The following is a 14179-nucleotide window of genomic DNA, read 5'->3' on the forward strand; positions in this document are numbered from 1 at the left end:
TGCCTCTCCGCGTCAGGTGACCCTGTGCGCGTCATCCCCGTGCGCGGCAGCATGGCCGGGGCTGGGGTGGCCGCGGTTCGAGCCGCGTGAGTGCAGGCCCGGGGCTCCTCCGGCCCCGTGACCCCCGATCCGGGCCCGGACCCTCCAGAGCCCTCCCTCGGTCCATGTCCTCCGCTCCGTAGCTTTCCCTAGTCCATATCTGGCCTCCCCAGAACCCCCCCGGTCAGCACCCGGTCCCCCTGTAGGTTCCCCGATCCAGAACCTTCATAGGCCCCCCGCCCCGGCCCGTGCCCAGCACCCCCGTAACCCCCTAGTCCATGCCCAGCCCCTCTGTAGCGCCCTCTGGTCCGTGCCCAGCACCCCCGTGGTCCCCCGGTCCGTGCCCGGTCCTCCCGATCCATGCCCGGCTCCTCCGTAACCCCCCTCGATCCATAACCCACCTCGATCCATGCCCAGCCCCCCCATAGCCCCCCCGGTCCATGCCCCGCCCCCCTGTAGCCCACTCGATCCATGCCCGGACCCCCCATAGCCCCCCCCGATCCATGCCCAGCACCCCATAGCCCCCCTGACCCATGCCCAGCCCCCCACGATCCATGCCCGGCCCCTCCATAACTATTCCCCCGATCCATGCCCGGCCCTCCATAGCCCCCCTGATCCTTGCCCGGCCCCTCTGCAACCGCGCTGATCCATGCATGACTCCTCCATAGTCCCCCTGATCCATGCACGGTCGCTCCATAGCCCCCCAATCCATGCCCAGCCCCTCCATAGTCCCCTTGGTCCGTGCCAGGCACCCCCATAGTATCTTGATCCGCGCCCGGGCCCCCTAAAGCCCACCTGATCCATACTTGACCCTCCATAGTGCCCCCCCAGTCCATGCCCACTCCCTCCATAGTTCCCCCAAGTCCATGCAAGTCCTCTCCGTAGTCCCCCAGTGATCCATGCCAGGCACCCCTTTAACTCACAGTCCCTGCCAGCCCCCTCCGTAGCCTTTTCTGGTCCATGCCCGTCATCTCCATAACCCCTGATCCATGCCCATCATTTCTGTAGCCCCTGGTCTGTGCCTGCCCCATCTGTAACCTTCAGTCCAGTTCTGTCACCCCCTGTAGCTGCTTCTGTGACCCCCAGTCCACACCCGTCACCCCTGTAGCGCCCCCCAGGTCCAGCCCCCCATTCTCCTGCACCCCCCTCTCCCTGCCTGCCTCACTGCCTGCCCTTGCTGGACTCACCTGTTGCTCTGGCTCCATAGGTTCCTCACCTCCAAAGAGCAGTTCCATGCGTTCCTGCAGGCAGGGGGGCAGCCCGGCAGCCAGGTGAGCCCCGGGGCTGAGGAGGATGTGGAGGAGAAGAAGGAAGAGAACGTGGAGGAGAAGAAGGAGGAGAACTGCCAGAGTGAGCCCCCCACCAAACGGGTGAGATTGGAGGAGCTCAGCGAGGATGGGGAAAGCCCAGGGGATGCTGGAGCAGCGGAGAAGGAGCCCGTGGAGCGGAAGCGAGCCCGAGGACAGAACAAGAGCAGACCCTGTATGAAACCAAACCACTACGAGCAGAGCAGGCTGTGCCCATCAGTAACGCAGGTGGGCTGAGGGGCCCTGCTCCGTGCTGCTTTGGGGAGGCGAGTCCCGGATCCCCTTCCTGCTCAAGGGCTGTGTTTATGTTTGAGCCTGGGAGAGCACTTTGAATGTAGAGCTGCACCAGGGCCAACTTCCAGCAGGGAGAGTGTAGCAGGGGCCTGTGCTGGAAAACCACCTCTGCTGGCTGGCTGCGAGAGGGTAAAGCATGAGGAGCAAGGGGTTGTGCTGGAAAAACATCTCCACTGGCTGGCTGGGAGAGGGTAAAGCATGAGGAGCAAGGGGTTGTGCTGGAAAAACATCTCCACTGGCTGGCTGGGAGAGGGTAAAGTGTGAGGAGCAGGGGATTGTGCTGGAAAACCACCCCTGCTGGCTGGCTGCGAGAGCGTAAAGTGGGACAAGTGGAGTGGGACAAGTATAGTGTCATCTTCCCTGAAGCAGTAGTGCTAAAACGTCCCCTTGCGTGGGTATGTTGCTGCCCAGCTGCAGCACCTTCTAGCAACCGGCTTCCTGGGAGCATTTCATGGCGTGCCCAGCGTCACACGGGGAGCGATGAGTGCTCTGAACAGTCCTGGGGCCTCTCTGGGCCAGCGCAGCCCCAGGCTCCCCTGGTGTGACTAGCACACCCTGGGCAGGCAAGCGGAGGAGCGAGGTTTTAACTCCCTTTTCCTTCTTTCCAGGGGTGTGCAGAGAAGTGCTGCTTCGGCGTGCGGTGCCGCTTCCTGCATGACGTCGGCGAGTACATGGCCACAAAGCCGGCCGACCTGGGGCGCAGCTGTGTGCTCTTCGAAACCTTTGGCAAGTGCGTTTACGGGGTCACTTGCCGCTTTGCCCAGGCCCACCTCGGGGATGGCTACCAGAACATCATCAACGCAGAGCTGGCCAAGCAGTGGGAAGGGAAGTCACTGGTGAGGAACAACCTCTCCAAGGACCTCCAACACCAGCTGCGCAAGAGGAAATTTAGCTTCAAAAAGGCTGATGAGTACCTGCGTGGGCTGGCCAAGCCCCACGGCAATGGTGGGAAGGGAGGCAAAACCACAGGGTGTTCTGCAGAGGAGCAAGGAGTGTCCGGCTGCACAGCACCCCTGGAGGGCCTAGGGGACAGTCTGGAATGTCCTGTCCTTGCAGAGCAGGGAGAAGATCCCAAACCAGAGGCCTTGCAGAGGTCCAGCCCTGCAGGTGGCGAGGAGGCTTCCTCCATCAAAACCGTGGGCCCGGTGACAGATGAAGACGTGGTAAAGCTGCGGTCGTGTGAGAAGAAGCAGGTGAGAGCTGGGTCAAGGGCTGCTGTCTCTCGTCTACCTGTGCAGTGGTTGGGGTGGTGCTCGGGAAGAGAGAAACCTCTCAGCTGGGTGAGAGGCAGGCAGAGGACAGAGCTGCTTGGAGCCCACGCGCTGTAGCGATGGGAAGGAGGCAGGAGAGTGAGGTCTTGGGGCTGTGGTGTTGGCCTTGAAGGGTAAGAACCAAGAGAAGCTGCAGCCCCATGCACATGGGTTGGGGCTGAGCTGTCAGTGACGGTAGAAATGATCTGTGAGGAGAGGCAAGGCTGGGGCTGCTTGGTTTGTACTGCACGGCATTTTTCATGGTGGAGAGTGTTGCCTCCTTCCTCTCCTCGTTGCCTCCATGCCTCTGTATCAGTGACTGCTTTGAGTTTTGTCCAGGCTGAGGAAACAAATAGAGCCCTTCAAATTTTTGGTTCTTAGTCCAAACGATCTGTTCTCAGGGAACAGTGGAGGTTCTCAAACAAAACCAGTGATTGCCTGGGTTTCCCATGAAGTTTTACCCAAGGCAAGTGATAAAATTGCCAACTGGAATCTCTCTCCCTCTTTAATGTCTGCTTTTCAGCTCTGCTAACATGCTCCTCCATCCTTATTGTTTTCCAGTTGAAGATCCAAGGCAAGCTCTACTTGGCTCCACTGACCACAGTAGGTAGAGAATTCTTTCCTTTCAAACTTTGCCATCAGCACGCTTAGAACACAGCAAATCTCCTGACAGACTTGTCTCCGTGCTCTCTCTCTCAGTGCGGTAACCTCCCTTTCCGAAGGATCTGCAAGCGTTTTGGGGCAGATGTCACCTGTGGAGAGATGGCTGTGTGCACAAACCTCCTTCAAGGTCAGTCTTCCGAGTGGGCTCTTCTCAAACGGCATCACACGGAAGATATTTTTGGGGTGCAGGTGAGTGCTATCTTCTTGATGACCAAACAATTCAGGACTCGCTTCTGAGGAGAAAAGCAGCTTCTTGAACTCGTACCCTCCATCTCCCTTTGGCAGCTGGAGGGAGCTTTTCCAGACACGATGACCAAATGTGCAGAGCTCCTGAACCAGACCATTGAAGTGGACTTTGTAGACATCAACGTTGGGTGTCCCATTGACCTGGTCTACAAGAAGGTAAGAAGATGTTCTGCACCGTGTTTTGCTTCCTTCAAGAGGTGCTCGTTTCTTGCCTCATCTCCTGTTACCTGATCTGCTCCTGCCAGTCTGATCCAGAGCTCCCAGTTCATTTACATAGACTGGATGCCAGCGAGAAGGCAAATAGGGTGTTCAAAGAGCAGGGAAGGGTTTGCTGTGTCTCGCTGGCTGCAGGCAGAAGTTGGGATGGAAAAGGGCCATCGGGTGGGTTTTTTTTTGTTGAGGAGTCCCCTTTCTCCAAGCCTTGAGATGCTTCAAGTGTTCCTGCATCCCCTGAGCAGAGGCTGCTGAGGAGCAGCTCCAAGAAGGCTCCTCACTATGCAAGGAGGCAGAAAGTCTTGACTGTTCCGCTTCTTGTCCCCCAGGGAGGAGGCTGCGCTCTGATGACTCGGTCCAACAAGTTTGAACAAATTGTTCGAGGGATGAACTCGGTGAGTCAGAGCACCATCCGGCAGCGGGAGATGAGCGGATGAAGCCGACTCCTGCCTCAGCCTGACCTGTATCTCCCCTCTCTGCAGGTTCTAGATGTCCCACTGACCGTGAAGATACGGACAGGGGTGCAAGAAAAGATTAACGTGGCTCATAAACTCATCCCCAGGCTCCGGGAGTGGGGAGCATCCATGGTCACGGTACAGAGATATTTGCTGTGGTGTAAAGTTGTGGGCTGGTGCTTAGGGAACTCTGCTGGCCTATCAGTCTGGAGCACGGTGACTTTCCCCTTCCCCACAGCTGAGCAGCTCTTTCAAACCCCTTTGACCTTTTAGCGTTTTCTGCTAAGAACAGAGGCAAATTCCAATGCTGAGAGTGTTTTTCTGAGAGGGCTTCTGAGCCCTCTGACAAATAATAAATCAACAGACAAAGAGAGCCACTCTTCCAGAACTCTGCAGACACAGAAGCTGATGTGAGTGAGGGAGAAACCAACTTTCATGGACAAAGGCTGGCTGGAGGTGACCACACAGGCTGAGCAAGCTATGTAACACTGAACGAGACCACTTGACCAAACACGATACATATGGTGAACACTTGGGAAGGGATAGAGGAAGAACTGGCTTGGAGCTGAGCTTGCCGGGGTTTTTTTGGTGTAAAATCCAGCAGTTATCTGATGGGAAGTAACTCAAATGAGAATTGTGGAGACATTCAAGTATTCCAGGGCTGTTCTTAAATAACAGATGGGGGGATAATAGCTCTCCTTGGATCCCTTACAAAGGAAGGTGGTTCCTGCAGTGCTGTGGAGCAGAGGGGTCAGCCTCATTCTAGCAGATAGTGAAGTGATGGAACCATCTTGTTTGTATGGGGATGAGCAAACGGTAACCATTCCTTTTCAGTGTGAGCAGTCACTTCTTGCTCTGGCTTGCAAATAGCCAAAATGTTCCTGGGGAAGCATCCAGCCCTTTCTCAGCTCTGCTAACCAGTTCTTCAGCCCGGGCTGTTAACAACTGCCTGGATTGTACATCCAGAGGGCTCCTTTACGGCAGCCTGGAGTCTTTGCCTTTGCATGTTCTTCCAGTGCTCCAGGGGCATTTGCTGAGGTCTCACTGCCACTTTCTTCCCCAGCTCCACGGCCGATCCAGGGAACAGCGGTACACGAGGAGCGCGGACTGGGACTACATAGCAGAATGTGCTAAAATAGCAACCCCCATGCCTCTTTTTGGTAGGTGTTTGTGTTCTTTTGTCCTGTGGACTGAAAGCGTCACATGATTGATTTGAAATCTCTTCAGTAAAGCAAAGAACCAGGCTTCCAAGGACATTTAGTGTGGGGAAAAGGTTGGAATATCCCTCCCTCTGCTGCCACGATGGAGCGAGTTCCCAGCAGCTGCCTGTGTGCTCGGGGCCAGGCGTGATGAGCATTGAACGGTGCAGGAGGGGAAGGGACCTGCAGGACACAAAGCACTTTGTTTCCAGGAGGGGTTTTCTCCCCTGAGCACCAGCACAGACAGTCCCAACAAAACCATCAGGGTGGGGGTTGGGAGTGGAGAAGGAGAGAGGAGAAGGCTCTGACTTTCTTTAGGAGAAGAACATTAATCGGCAGCATTCGGGGGAGTCTCTGACCATGAGCCTCAGAGCCTCTTTGGGCAGTCTGGCTCTTGGACCCTGTGGCCGTTGTGAATTTGATCCCATGGGCGGATTATCTCCTTTTGACTTGCCTTCAGGTATCGCTTTGACCTCTGGCTTCTCCCTTCCTCTGGACAGGGAACGGGGATATTCTGTCTTACGAAGATGCTCATCGAGCCATGCAGACGGGTGTTTCGGGAGTTATGATTGCAAGGCAAGTGTCTGTGTTTCCCCTTTGCTTTCTTGGTGCAAGATTAAAAGAGGAATAAAATACTTAAACAAGCCCAAAGCAGGAAAACTTTCCTCTTTACTCTGTGAAACTTGGTAAAATCACTTCGCAGCTGTAGGAACTTACAGCAGCTTCATGTGGAGAGTGGCACAAACAATTAAACCAGCCTTGGCTGGTAAATCAGCTCTGGGAAGTCTCTTACATGGTTGGCATATTCAGAAGCATCAGTTGTGGGAATAACAATGTACCTTTTCCTTGGCTACAGAGGGGCACTCATCAAACCGTGGCTTTTCACTGAAATTAAGGACCAGAGACACTGGGATATCTCCTCTAGTGAGAGATTTGATATCCTCAAAGATTTCTCCAACTATGGCCTTGAGCACTGGGGGTCGGATACTCAGGGAGTGGAAAAGACCAGGAAGTTCCTGCTGGAATGGCTCTCATTTCTGTGCAGGTAATTCTCCCCAGCTGAGAGAGGTTGTAACATCACAAACCTGTCCTATTTGACAAAAGCATGTGTGCCATTCCATCTCATTGCAGGTATATTCCAGTGGGCTTATTAGAACACCTACCTCAGAAAATTAACGAGCGGCCGCCTTACTATATGGGGAGAGACTACATGGAGACACTGATGGCGAGCCAGAACGTGGATGATTGGATTAAAATAAGGTAATGAAACACTGAATTTCATTTAAGTTGCTAGGAAGGGACATTGCAGAGCCCCACAAAGTCACTGTGCCTGCAGGCATCTTCCAAAGAGGGAGTGATGGCTCTTTCCCATCAGTTTAAAGGGTTGTAAGGAAGCAGCAAAGCTTCAGTACTGCTTCCCTTTGAGGTTTGAACTGAGCTTGAAGCTGCCATCAAGAGCTTTCTCAATCCCTGGAGCTGCTTCAGCAGGTTATCCAGTACCTGCTGCCAATCCACAATAGCTGCCCTCTTCCCCGACACACTGTTTGTCCCAGGACAGAGGGAAGCACAACTCTGGGACATCTTGGGCTTTCAGCATCCGCTCCCTCCATGCTCTGTCCAGACAGTCCCACCCTGCCATGCCTGTGCAGATGCTAAGCAGAAAGGAATCTCCATCCCTACGTTAGGAGAGCTGAGCAGCTCCTCAAGTTTTCATGATCTGATTTTACCAAATCACAGAATCACCAGGTTGGAAGAGACCTCCAAGATCATCAAGTCCAACCAGTCCTATCAACCACTAAACCATGTCCCTGAGCACCTCATCCACCTGTCTTTTAAATACCGCCAGGCATGGGGACTCCACCCCTCCCTGGGCAGCCTCTGCCAGGGCCCCATGACCCTTTCTGTGAAAAATTTTTTTCTGATGTCCAGCCTGACCCTCCCCTGGTGCAGCTTGAGGCCATTCCCCCTTGTCCTGTCCTCTGTCACTTGGGAGAAGAGCCCAGCTCCCTCCTCACCACAACCTCCTTTCAGGTAGCTGTAGAGAGCAATAAGGTCTCCCCTCATCCTCCTCCAGGCTAAACAACGCCAGCTCTCTCAGCCGCTCCTCATAAGACTTGTTCTCCAGCCCCTCACCAGCTTTGTTGCTCTTCTCTGGACACACTCCAGAGCCTCAACATCCTTCTTGGAGCGACGGGCCCAGAACTGAACACAGGATTCAAGGTGTGGCCTCACCAGTGCCGAGTCCAGGGGCAGAATCCCCTCCCTGGCCCCGCTGGCCACGCCGTGTCTGATCCAAGCCAAGATGCCATTGGTCCTCTTGGCCACCTGGGCCACTGCTGGCTCATGTTCAGCCGCTGTCAACCAACACCCCCAGGTCCTTCTCCTCTGTGCAGCTTTCCAGCCACTCTTCCCCCAGTCTGTAGCACCGCATAGGGTTGTTGTGCCCCAAGTGCAGGACCCGGCATTTGGCCATGTTAAACCTCGTGCCATTGGTCTCAGCCCAGCGGTGCAGCCTGTTCAGATCCCTTTGCAGAGCCTCCCTACCCTCCAGCAGATTGATACTTCCACCCAGCTTAGTGTCGTCCGCAAACTTACTTAGGGTGCGTTCGATCCCCTTCCTGCAACAAAGCATAGGAAACTGTTCTTCCCCACACCTATAAGTCAGTTTGAAATGACTTTGCAAGCTCCAAGACAGCTGAAATGAGAGCTGGAGGAGGCAGCTGCTGTCTTCCCATCAAAAGATAGAGCAGCAAAGATAGAGCATGGCTACGGCCCACTCTGTGTGTGCTGATCCTCAGCCCTTTTCTTAGCGCTGCAATCAGCTGCTTAAAACCATGGTCCAAGGATGTCAGGTTTGGATCAGCATTTTGAAATGCCATTTTTCAAGGCTGACTTTAGGCTGCACAAAACTTTGTAACCCGTGATTTTCGCTGTGTCATGAGATGGACATTGATAGCTACAAGAACATAAAGCAGTTTGGGTTTATTCGTTAAAGCCTGTGGTAAGGAGATGCCACCAGAAGTAGGGTTCTCTCAAGTGTGCTCTTTGTGCTGTAGATTCAGGCTCTTGCTTTGCAGTTCTGTGCCATGCTGGGATCCTCTCTCTTTCGGACATGGCTCATGGAAAGGTTTGGTGATGCTGTATTGAACCAGCATCCTCCTTGACTACAAAGAAAAGGATCCTGCACTGAAAATACCGTGGGGGTTCCAATATGTGAAATGCTTGAAGCCTGAAGCTGGGATGAATGTGGTGGCAATAGAACTGGCTTAGAGAGTTTTAGGCTCTAACCTAAATCCTATTTGACACAAACAGGGGTTTGGCTTTGCACAAGCACAGCGAGAGATGGGGAGGAACTTCTCCAAGGCTTGTGTTGGCTTTAGGCACGGCCTTTCTAGCAGGGAGGCTGGGGTTCAGATCACCAAACATAGGGACCCATTTTGGCATCGATTCTCAGTGACTCTCCAGAAGAAGGGCTTTGTTCACAGCTGGGGGCTCTTGGGGGCTGGGGATCAGGGTTAAAGCTCAGCACCTGAAGTGCTTTTGTGCAGCAGCCCTATATTTTCAGGAGGGTAAAGGCTTCTTTTATACATCTGAGTGCAGTTGGTGTCACTGCAGGGCCAAGAGGGCCATGCAGCCACTGGGTCCAGTGCTTCTCTTGTACCGAGTATAAACCTCTCCTTGCTTTTCGGTTTATCTTTGTTCTTTTCTTTCTTTCTTTCTTTTTTCCAGTGAGCTACTTCTGGGACCTGTACCGACCAGCTTCACCTTCCTGCCTAAACACAAGGCAAATTCCTACAGATAGGGCTGAGAGGAGGCTCTTTCCTGGAGCATCAAGTTGCTCAGCTGTTCACCACGATGAAATAAAGTTTGATGTTTTTAGAAGCTCAGTTATCTTCACACCCCCAGCGTTGCTCCCCGCCACAAGTTCTGCAGCAGTCCTGCAGCCAGAGAGGCTCCCGAACAGCAAACGAGCTCTTTCCATCACAGCACACAGGCCAGGAGACATCCTCGGCCTCCAGTTCGATGGCAGGAGTTATCCCAACAGCCCCACGCTGGTCACACAGTGGGAGCGAGAGGCCTCTGCTCCTCCCAGCAGCTCCTGGGGAGAGCCACGTCCTCCAAGTACAAGGAGAGGAAGGACTAATACCATCCCTGGCTCCGGAGAGCACAAACAGCCCCAGCACCTCGGCACAATCCAGTCCTTTTCTGGGAGCACACAGCCCGGCTACCACCTCCTCCTGGCTGGCACACGACCAGGGACAGAATGGCCCTTCCCTGGGGGAGCCAGACCTGCTCCCTTCCCTTTCTGGAGAGGAAAAGATGGAACAGGAATATTGGAGCAAAGACTGGGGGAGAACGTGCCAGGGAGTGCCACAGCATGAGCTTCCCTTGCTCCGTTGAGGCCCTCTCACTGCTCTGTGCCTCACTGCAGCCAATGCAGCAGCAGAAGCACAGGCAAAGGTCACAACCGCGTGTGCCGTGTGGCACAAAGAGGCTGTGGAGCCCCCCACATTGAGTCCTGGAACACCCCAGAGAGCCCTTGGGGACCAACAGGCACTGTGGCACAGCGAGGACAGCAGCTCCCGCGCCTGGTGCTCAGGCCTCATCCAAACCCCGGTGCCTTCAGCCCCTTAGTCCCTCCAAAGCTTTCTACATGGAACGTAGTGACCCACCACGAGATCTGCAGCTCCATTTTGCTCTTGGGCACAAGAGCAGAAGTGACACCACCCGTGGCTCCCGTCTCTCTCCCAGACTCAGCCATCCCGACACAAGAGCCCGGGCAGCAGCAGCCCCTGCCCATGGGCTCGGCTCCCCCAGCTGAGGTGGCAGCCCAGGCCCTGCTGGACCCACCAGCAGGTAGAGCAGCCCTGTCTGCACCAGCACCATCTGCTCTGGCACCCCAGCACCTCCCACACCTCAGCATCCCCTACCAGCTCTGTCCCCAAACAGCGATTGGCGGCACAGGCGGCAGCAAGATGGGGCGAGGATCCCTGCCCTCGCCTGGCTGAGGAGCGCCCAGGAAATCCCATTATTTGACAATCTCCCAGTTCCTTGGGGCCATCTCTCCCAGTTTCCCTTCTGGAAGTGAGTCTCCTCCCCAGTTTGACACCACGTCCCACAGCCAGAAGGGTTCACGCTGCAGGGAGGTCTCTGGCCACAAGCTCCCCAAGCGCCTGACACAGAGTGGAGGTCCAGCACCCCAACATTTTGAACCCTTCCCCTCCCGCCTGGAAGAGATGGGGAGGCTCATGAGGTCACAAAGAGACCCAACGTCCCATCCTGGGATACCTCAGAGAGTCCTTCGTCACCAACAACCAGAAGCCGCCATGGCACAGCCAAGACGGCAGCTCCCACTCTCTGGTCGCCAGGCTCCGCTGAAACCCCAGCGCCCTGAAATATTTCTCCCTCCCAAATCCTTCTCCCAACAAGGTAGGCGCCCACCCCGAGCTCTGCAGCCTGGTTTCGCTCTTGGGGACAAGAGCACAGGTGACACTCCCCATGGCTCCTGACTCCTCCAGGCTCAGCCATCCTGACACAACAGCCCGGGCAGCAGCAGACCCTGCCCATGGCTTTAGACACCCCCAGTTCAGGTGGCAGCTCAAGCCCCACACGTCCCACCAGCAGGTGCACCACCCCCCTGGCTGCTACGGCACCCCAGCACCTTGCACACCTTCAGCATCTCCAAGCCCAGGCTCTCCCAACATCCCCACAAGCCCTGTCGCCAAGCAGCAATGGCACAGGGGACAGCAAGCTGGGGCGAGCATCCCTGTCCTCACCAGGGTGAACCAGGAAATCCCAGTGCCAGCACATCTGCCAGTTCCTTGGGGTCATCTCTCCCATTTCACCTCCTGCAAGAGAGTCTCCAACCCCACTCTCTCCAGCAATGGAGCTCACCCCCACAAACCACCACCACAAACTCTCCATGTGCCTGGAGCAGAGCTGGAGGACATTGGGGAGGGGGATGAGCATAGTGGATACCTATGGAGGTGCCTCCAGCACAGCCTGACTCCCTCTCACCCCGACAGGGCCACCGGTGGCTCCAGATGACTGCTACTTGGATTCTGAAGTCCACAGGAGCCAGCAGCCCATCACCATCCCGCCTCCACTCACTGTATACATTGGTGGGCATGGGACTGGTTCTGAGCCACGCACTGCCCTCTTGGTTCCCTGGGGCAGTAGGAACTCCCTGGCCACCCCAGCCCCAGGGACACCCCAGGGCCAAACCAAAAACCTCTCCCCTTCCGTGAAGAAGAGGACAAAGAAGAAAAACAAGAAGATGGTGTTGGCCCACGCCCCACCAGTGCTGTCTGTAACCTCCACACGTGGCTGCCAGACCCTTCAGGAGCAGTCCAACGAGGTCAACACCACCAGCACAGGCACCTCCACCTCAGAGGCCACCTTGGGAAACAACATCTCCCCAAGAAGTGAGGTCCCCTCCAGCCCCTCTGCCCTCCCTCAAGACCCTGGGCAGCTGGCAGATGTTCTTCAACTGCCTGATGAGGTGCCTCTTAGAGATGCCCTGAGGTTCTTTGACTGCTTCATGGAAGATGTGGAGGTCATCAAGGATAAGACCAGGAGCAGCCCCGTGCCTGAAGAACACAGAGGCACTGGTCAAGCCATCCCCCCCTGCGCCTTCTCCTCCCTGTCACTACCTGAGGAGGTGCCACTTGAAGATGCCCTGAGGTTCTTCGGCTGCTTCACAGAAGATGTGGAGGTCATCAAGGATAAGACCAGGAGCAGCCCTGTGACTGAGGAACACAGAGGCACTGGTTTAGCCATCGCCCCCTGCGCCTTCTCCTCACTGTCACTACCTGAGGAGGTTCCTCTTGAAGACGCCCTGAGGTTCTTCGACTGTTTTACGGAAGATGTGGAGGTCATCAAAGATGAGACCAGGAGCAGCCCTGGGCCTGAAGAACACAGAGGCGCTGGTGCAGCCATCCCGCCCTGCCCCTCCTCCTCACCGTTGCTACCTGAGGACCTGCTCAGTCCCGACTACAGCGTCCCCAAAACTGCAGACGCCATCCTGAGCCTCAATGAATTTGTCATGAGCTTGGGGCCACAAGACCCGTGGGAGGAAGCAGAGATGGACATTGAACCACCCCAGTGCTCTGTGTTTGAGAGGCGGGGGCAAAAGAGAGGGAAGAGCCCCTTGCCATCACCACCCAGCAAGCGCAGGGCACTGGGGGAGAGCCAAGAGGTGGAAGGGTGGGATTAGAATCATGGTGGGGATGGCATGGAGAAGGGAGAGTAGGTTTGGAGAGGAAGGAAGGGTGCGTTTTGAGGGGTGGAGAGGAAGGAGACGGCGAGTTTTGAGGGATTAGGAGGTTCCAGTAGTTTTGATAGGACTTTTTCTCGTTGTTTTTTCCCATTAAATGTTGTTTCTCTGCAACTGCTCCGTACCTGTGTGGGAGAGTTGGAAAAGAGTGCCCAAAAAGGGGAAAAAAAAAACCCAAAACAACCAAGCCCCAAATCAGAGGCCAGAAGCCCCAAAGGGTATGAAGCCACCCTAGGGCTGATCCCAGTCCTCATCAGGGCAGGTGGTGGCGGGAAGGACTCCCCCAACTCCAGGGAAGCAGCCCCAGACTACCAAAAACTTCAACGAACATCCCAGGGACAGTCCTTGAGGCTCCCTCCACCCACCTTGCCAACAGCACACCCACCCCAGGGACTGTGGAGCTCTGAAGTTAACTGCAAATACTTTTATTAACTTCAGGAGGATCAAAAAGTGGCCAAACCCCTCCACTCCAGTCAGCCCTGGCCCCGGCTCTGCCACAACCCTCAGCATCTCAGGTTCATCCAATAAGGAGTGTCTCAGCACTACAGCACAGCCAGAGCGCTGCATCCCCACCTTCACGGCCTTCTCCCACCTCAGAAGGTTCAGACATCCCTCCGTAGGGCACTGCCTGTGGCCCAGGGATGGACTTCCCGCCCCAGCGGTGCTCCCCGCCACAAGTTCTGCAGCAGTCCTGCAGCCAGAGGGGCTCCCGAACAGCAAAGAAGCTCTTTCAGTCACAGCACACAGGCCAGGAGACATCCTCGGCCTCCAGTTCGATGGCAGGAGTTATCCCAACAGCCCCATGTTGGTCACACAGTGGGAGCGAGAGGCCTCTGCTCCTCCCAGCAGCTCCTGGGGAGAGCCACATCCTCCAAGTACAAGGAGGGGAAGGACTAACACCATCCCTGGCTCCGGAGAGCACAAACAGCCCCAGCACCTCGGCACAATCCAGTCCTTTTCTGGGAGCACACAGCCCGGCTACCACCTCCTCCTGGCTGGCACACGACCAGGGACAGAATGGCCCTACCCTGGGGGAGCCAGAGCTGCTCCCTCCCCTTTCTGGAGAGGAAAAGATGGAACAGGAATATTGGAGCAAAGACTGGGGGAGAACGTGGCAGGGAGTGCCACAGCATGAGCTTCCCTTGCCCCGTTGAGGCCCTCTCACTGCTCTGTGCCTCACTGCAGCCAATGCAGCAGCAGAAGCACAGGCAAAGGGCACAACCGTGTGTGCCGTGTG

General features: G+C 55.7%; 2 protein-coding genes across 3 annotated transcripts; both read left to right on the forward strand.

Annotated features, from left to right (window-relative positions):
- The first annotated feature begins 34 nt into the window (after nucleotides 1–34).
- On the forward strand, nucleotides 35–9912 carry DUS3L (dihydrouridine synthase 3 like). 2 transcript variants are annotated; one of them, XM_054050514.1, is made up of 13 exons: nucleotides 35–86; nucleotides 1247–1574; nucleotides 2249–2833; nucleotides 3452–3493; nucleotides 3590–3742; nucleotides 3839–3955; nucleotides 4342–4407; nucleotides 4495–4605; nucleotides 5531–5627; nucleotides 6167–6242; nucleotides 6523–6711; nucleotides 6798–6926; nucleotides 9396–9912. In XM_054050514.1, the coding sequence occupies exons 1-13, from the start codon at nucleotides 52–54 to the stop codon at nucleotides 9466–9468; spliced, it is 2001 nt and encodes a 666-aa protein (XP_053906489.1). In that variant the 5' UTR covers nucleotides 35–51; the 3' UTR covers nucleotides 9469–9912. The 2 variants fall into 2 exon arrangements, with proteins under 2 accessions (XP_053906489.1, XP_053906490.1); XM_054050515.1 differs by lacking the exons at nucleotides 6798–6926; nucleotides 9396–9912 and having other exon boundaries at nucleotides 6127–6242; nucleotides 6523–6690.
- A 199-nt stretch (nucleotides 9913–10111) lies between these two features.
- Nucleotides 10112–12977, forward strand: PRR22 (proline rich 22). Its single transcript, XM_054050516.1, has 2 exons — nucleotides 10112–10523; nucleotides 11693–12977. Exons 1-2 carry the CDS (start codon nucleotides 10466–10468, stop codon nucleotides 12880–12882), a joined length of 1248 nt encoding a protein of 415 aa, XP_053906491.1. The 5' UTR covers nucleotides 10112–10465; the 3' UTR covers nucleotides 12883–12977.
- Nucleotides 12978–14179: the final 1202 nt, after the last annotated feature.

This window comes from Cuculus canorus, chromosome 27 (genome assembly GCF_017976375.1).
Source record: "Cuculus canorus isolate bCucCan1 chromosome 27, bCucCan1.pri, whole genome shotgun sequence".
NCBI lineage: Eukaryota > Metazoa > Chordata > Aves > Cuculiformes > Cuculidae > Cuculus > Cuculus canorus.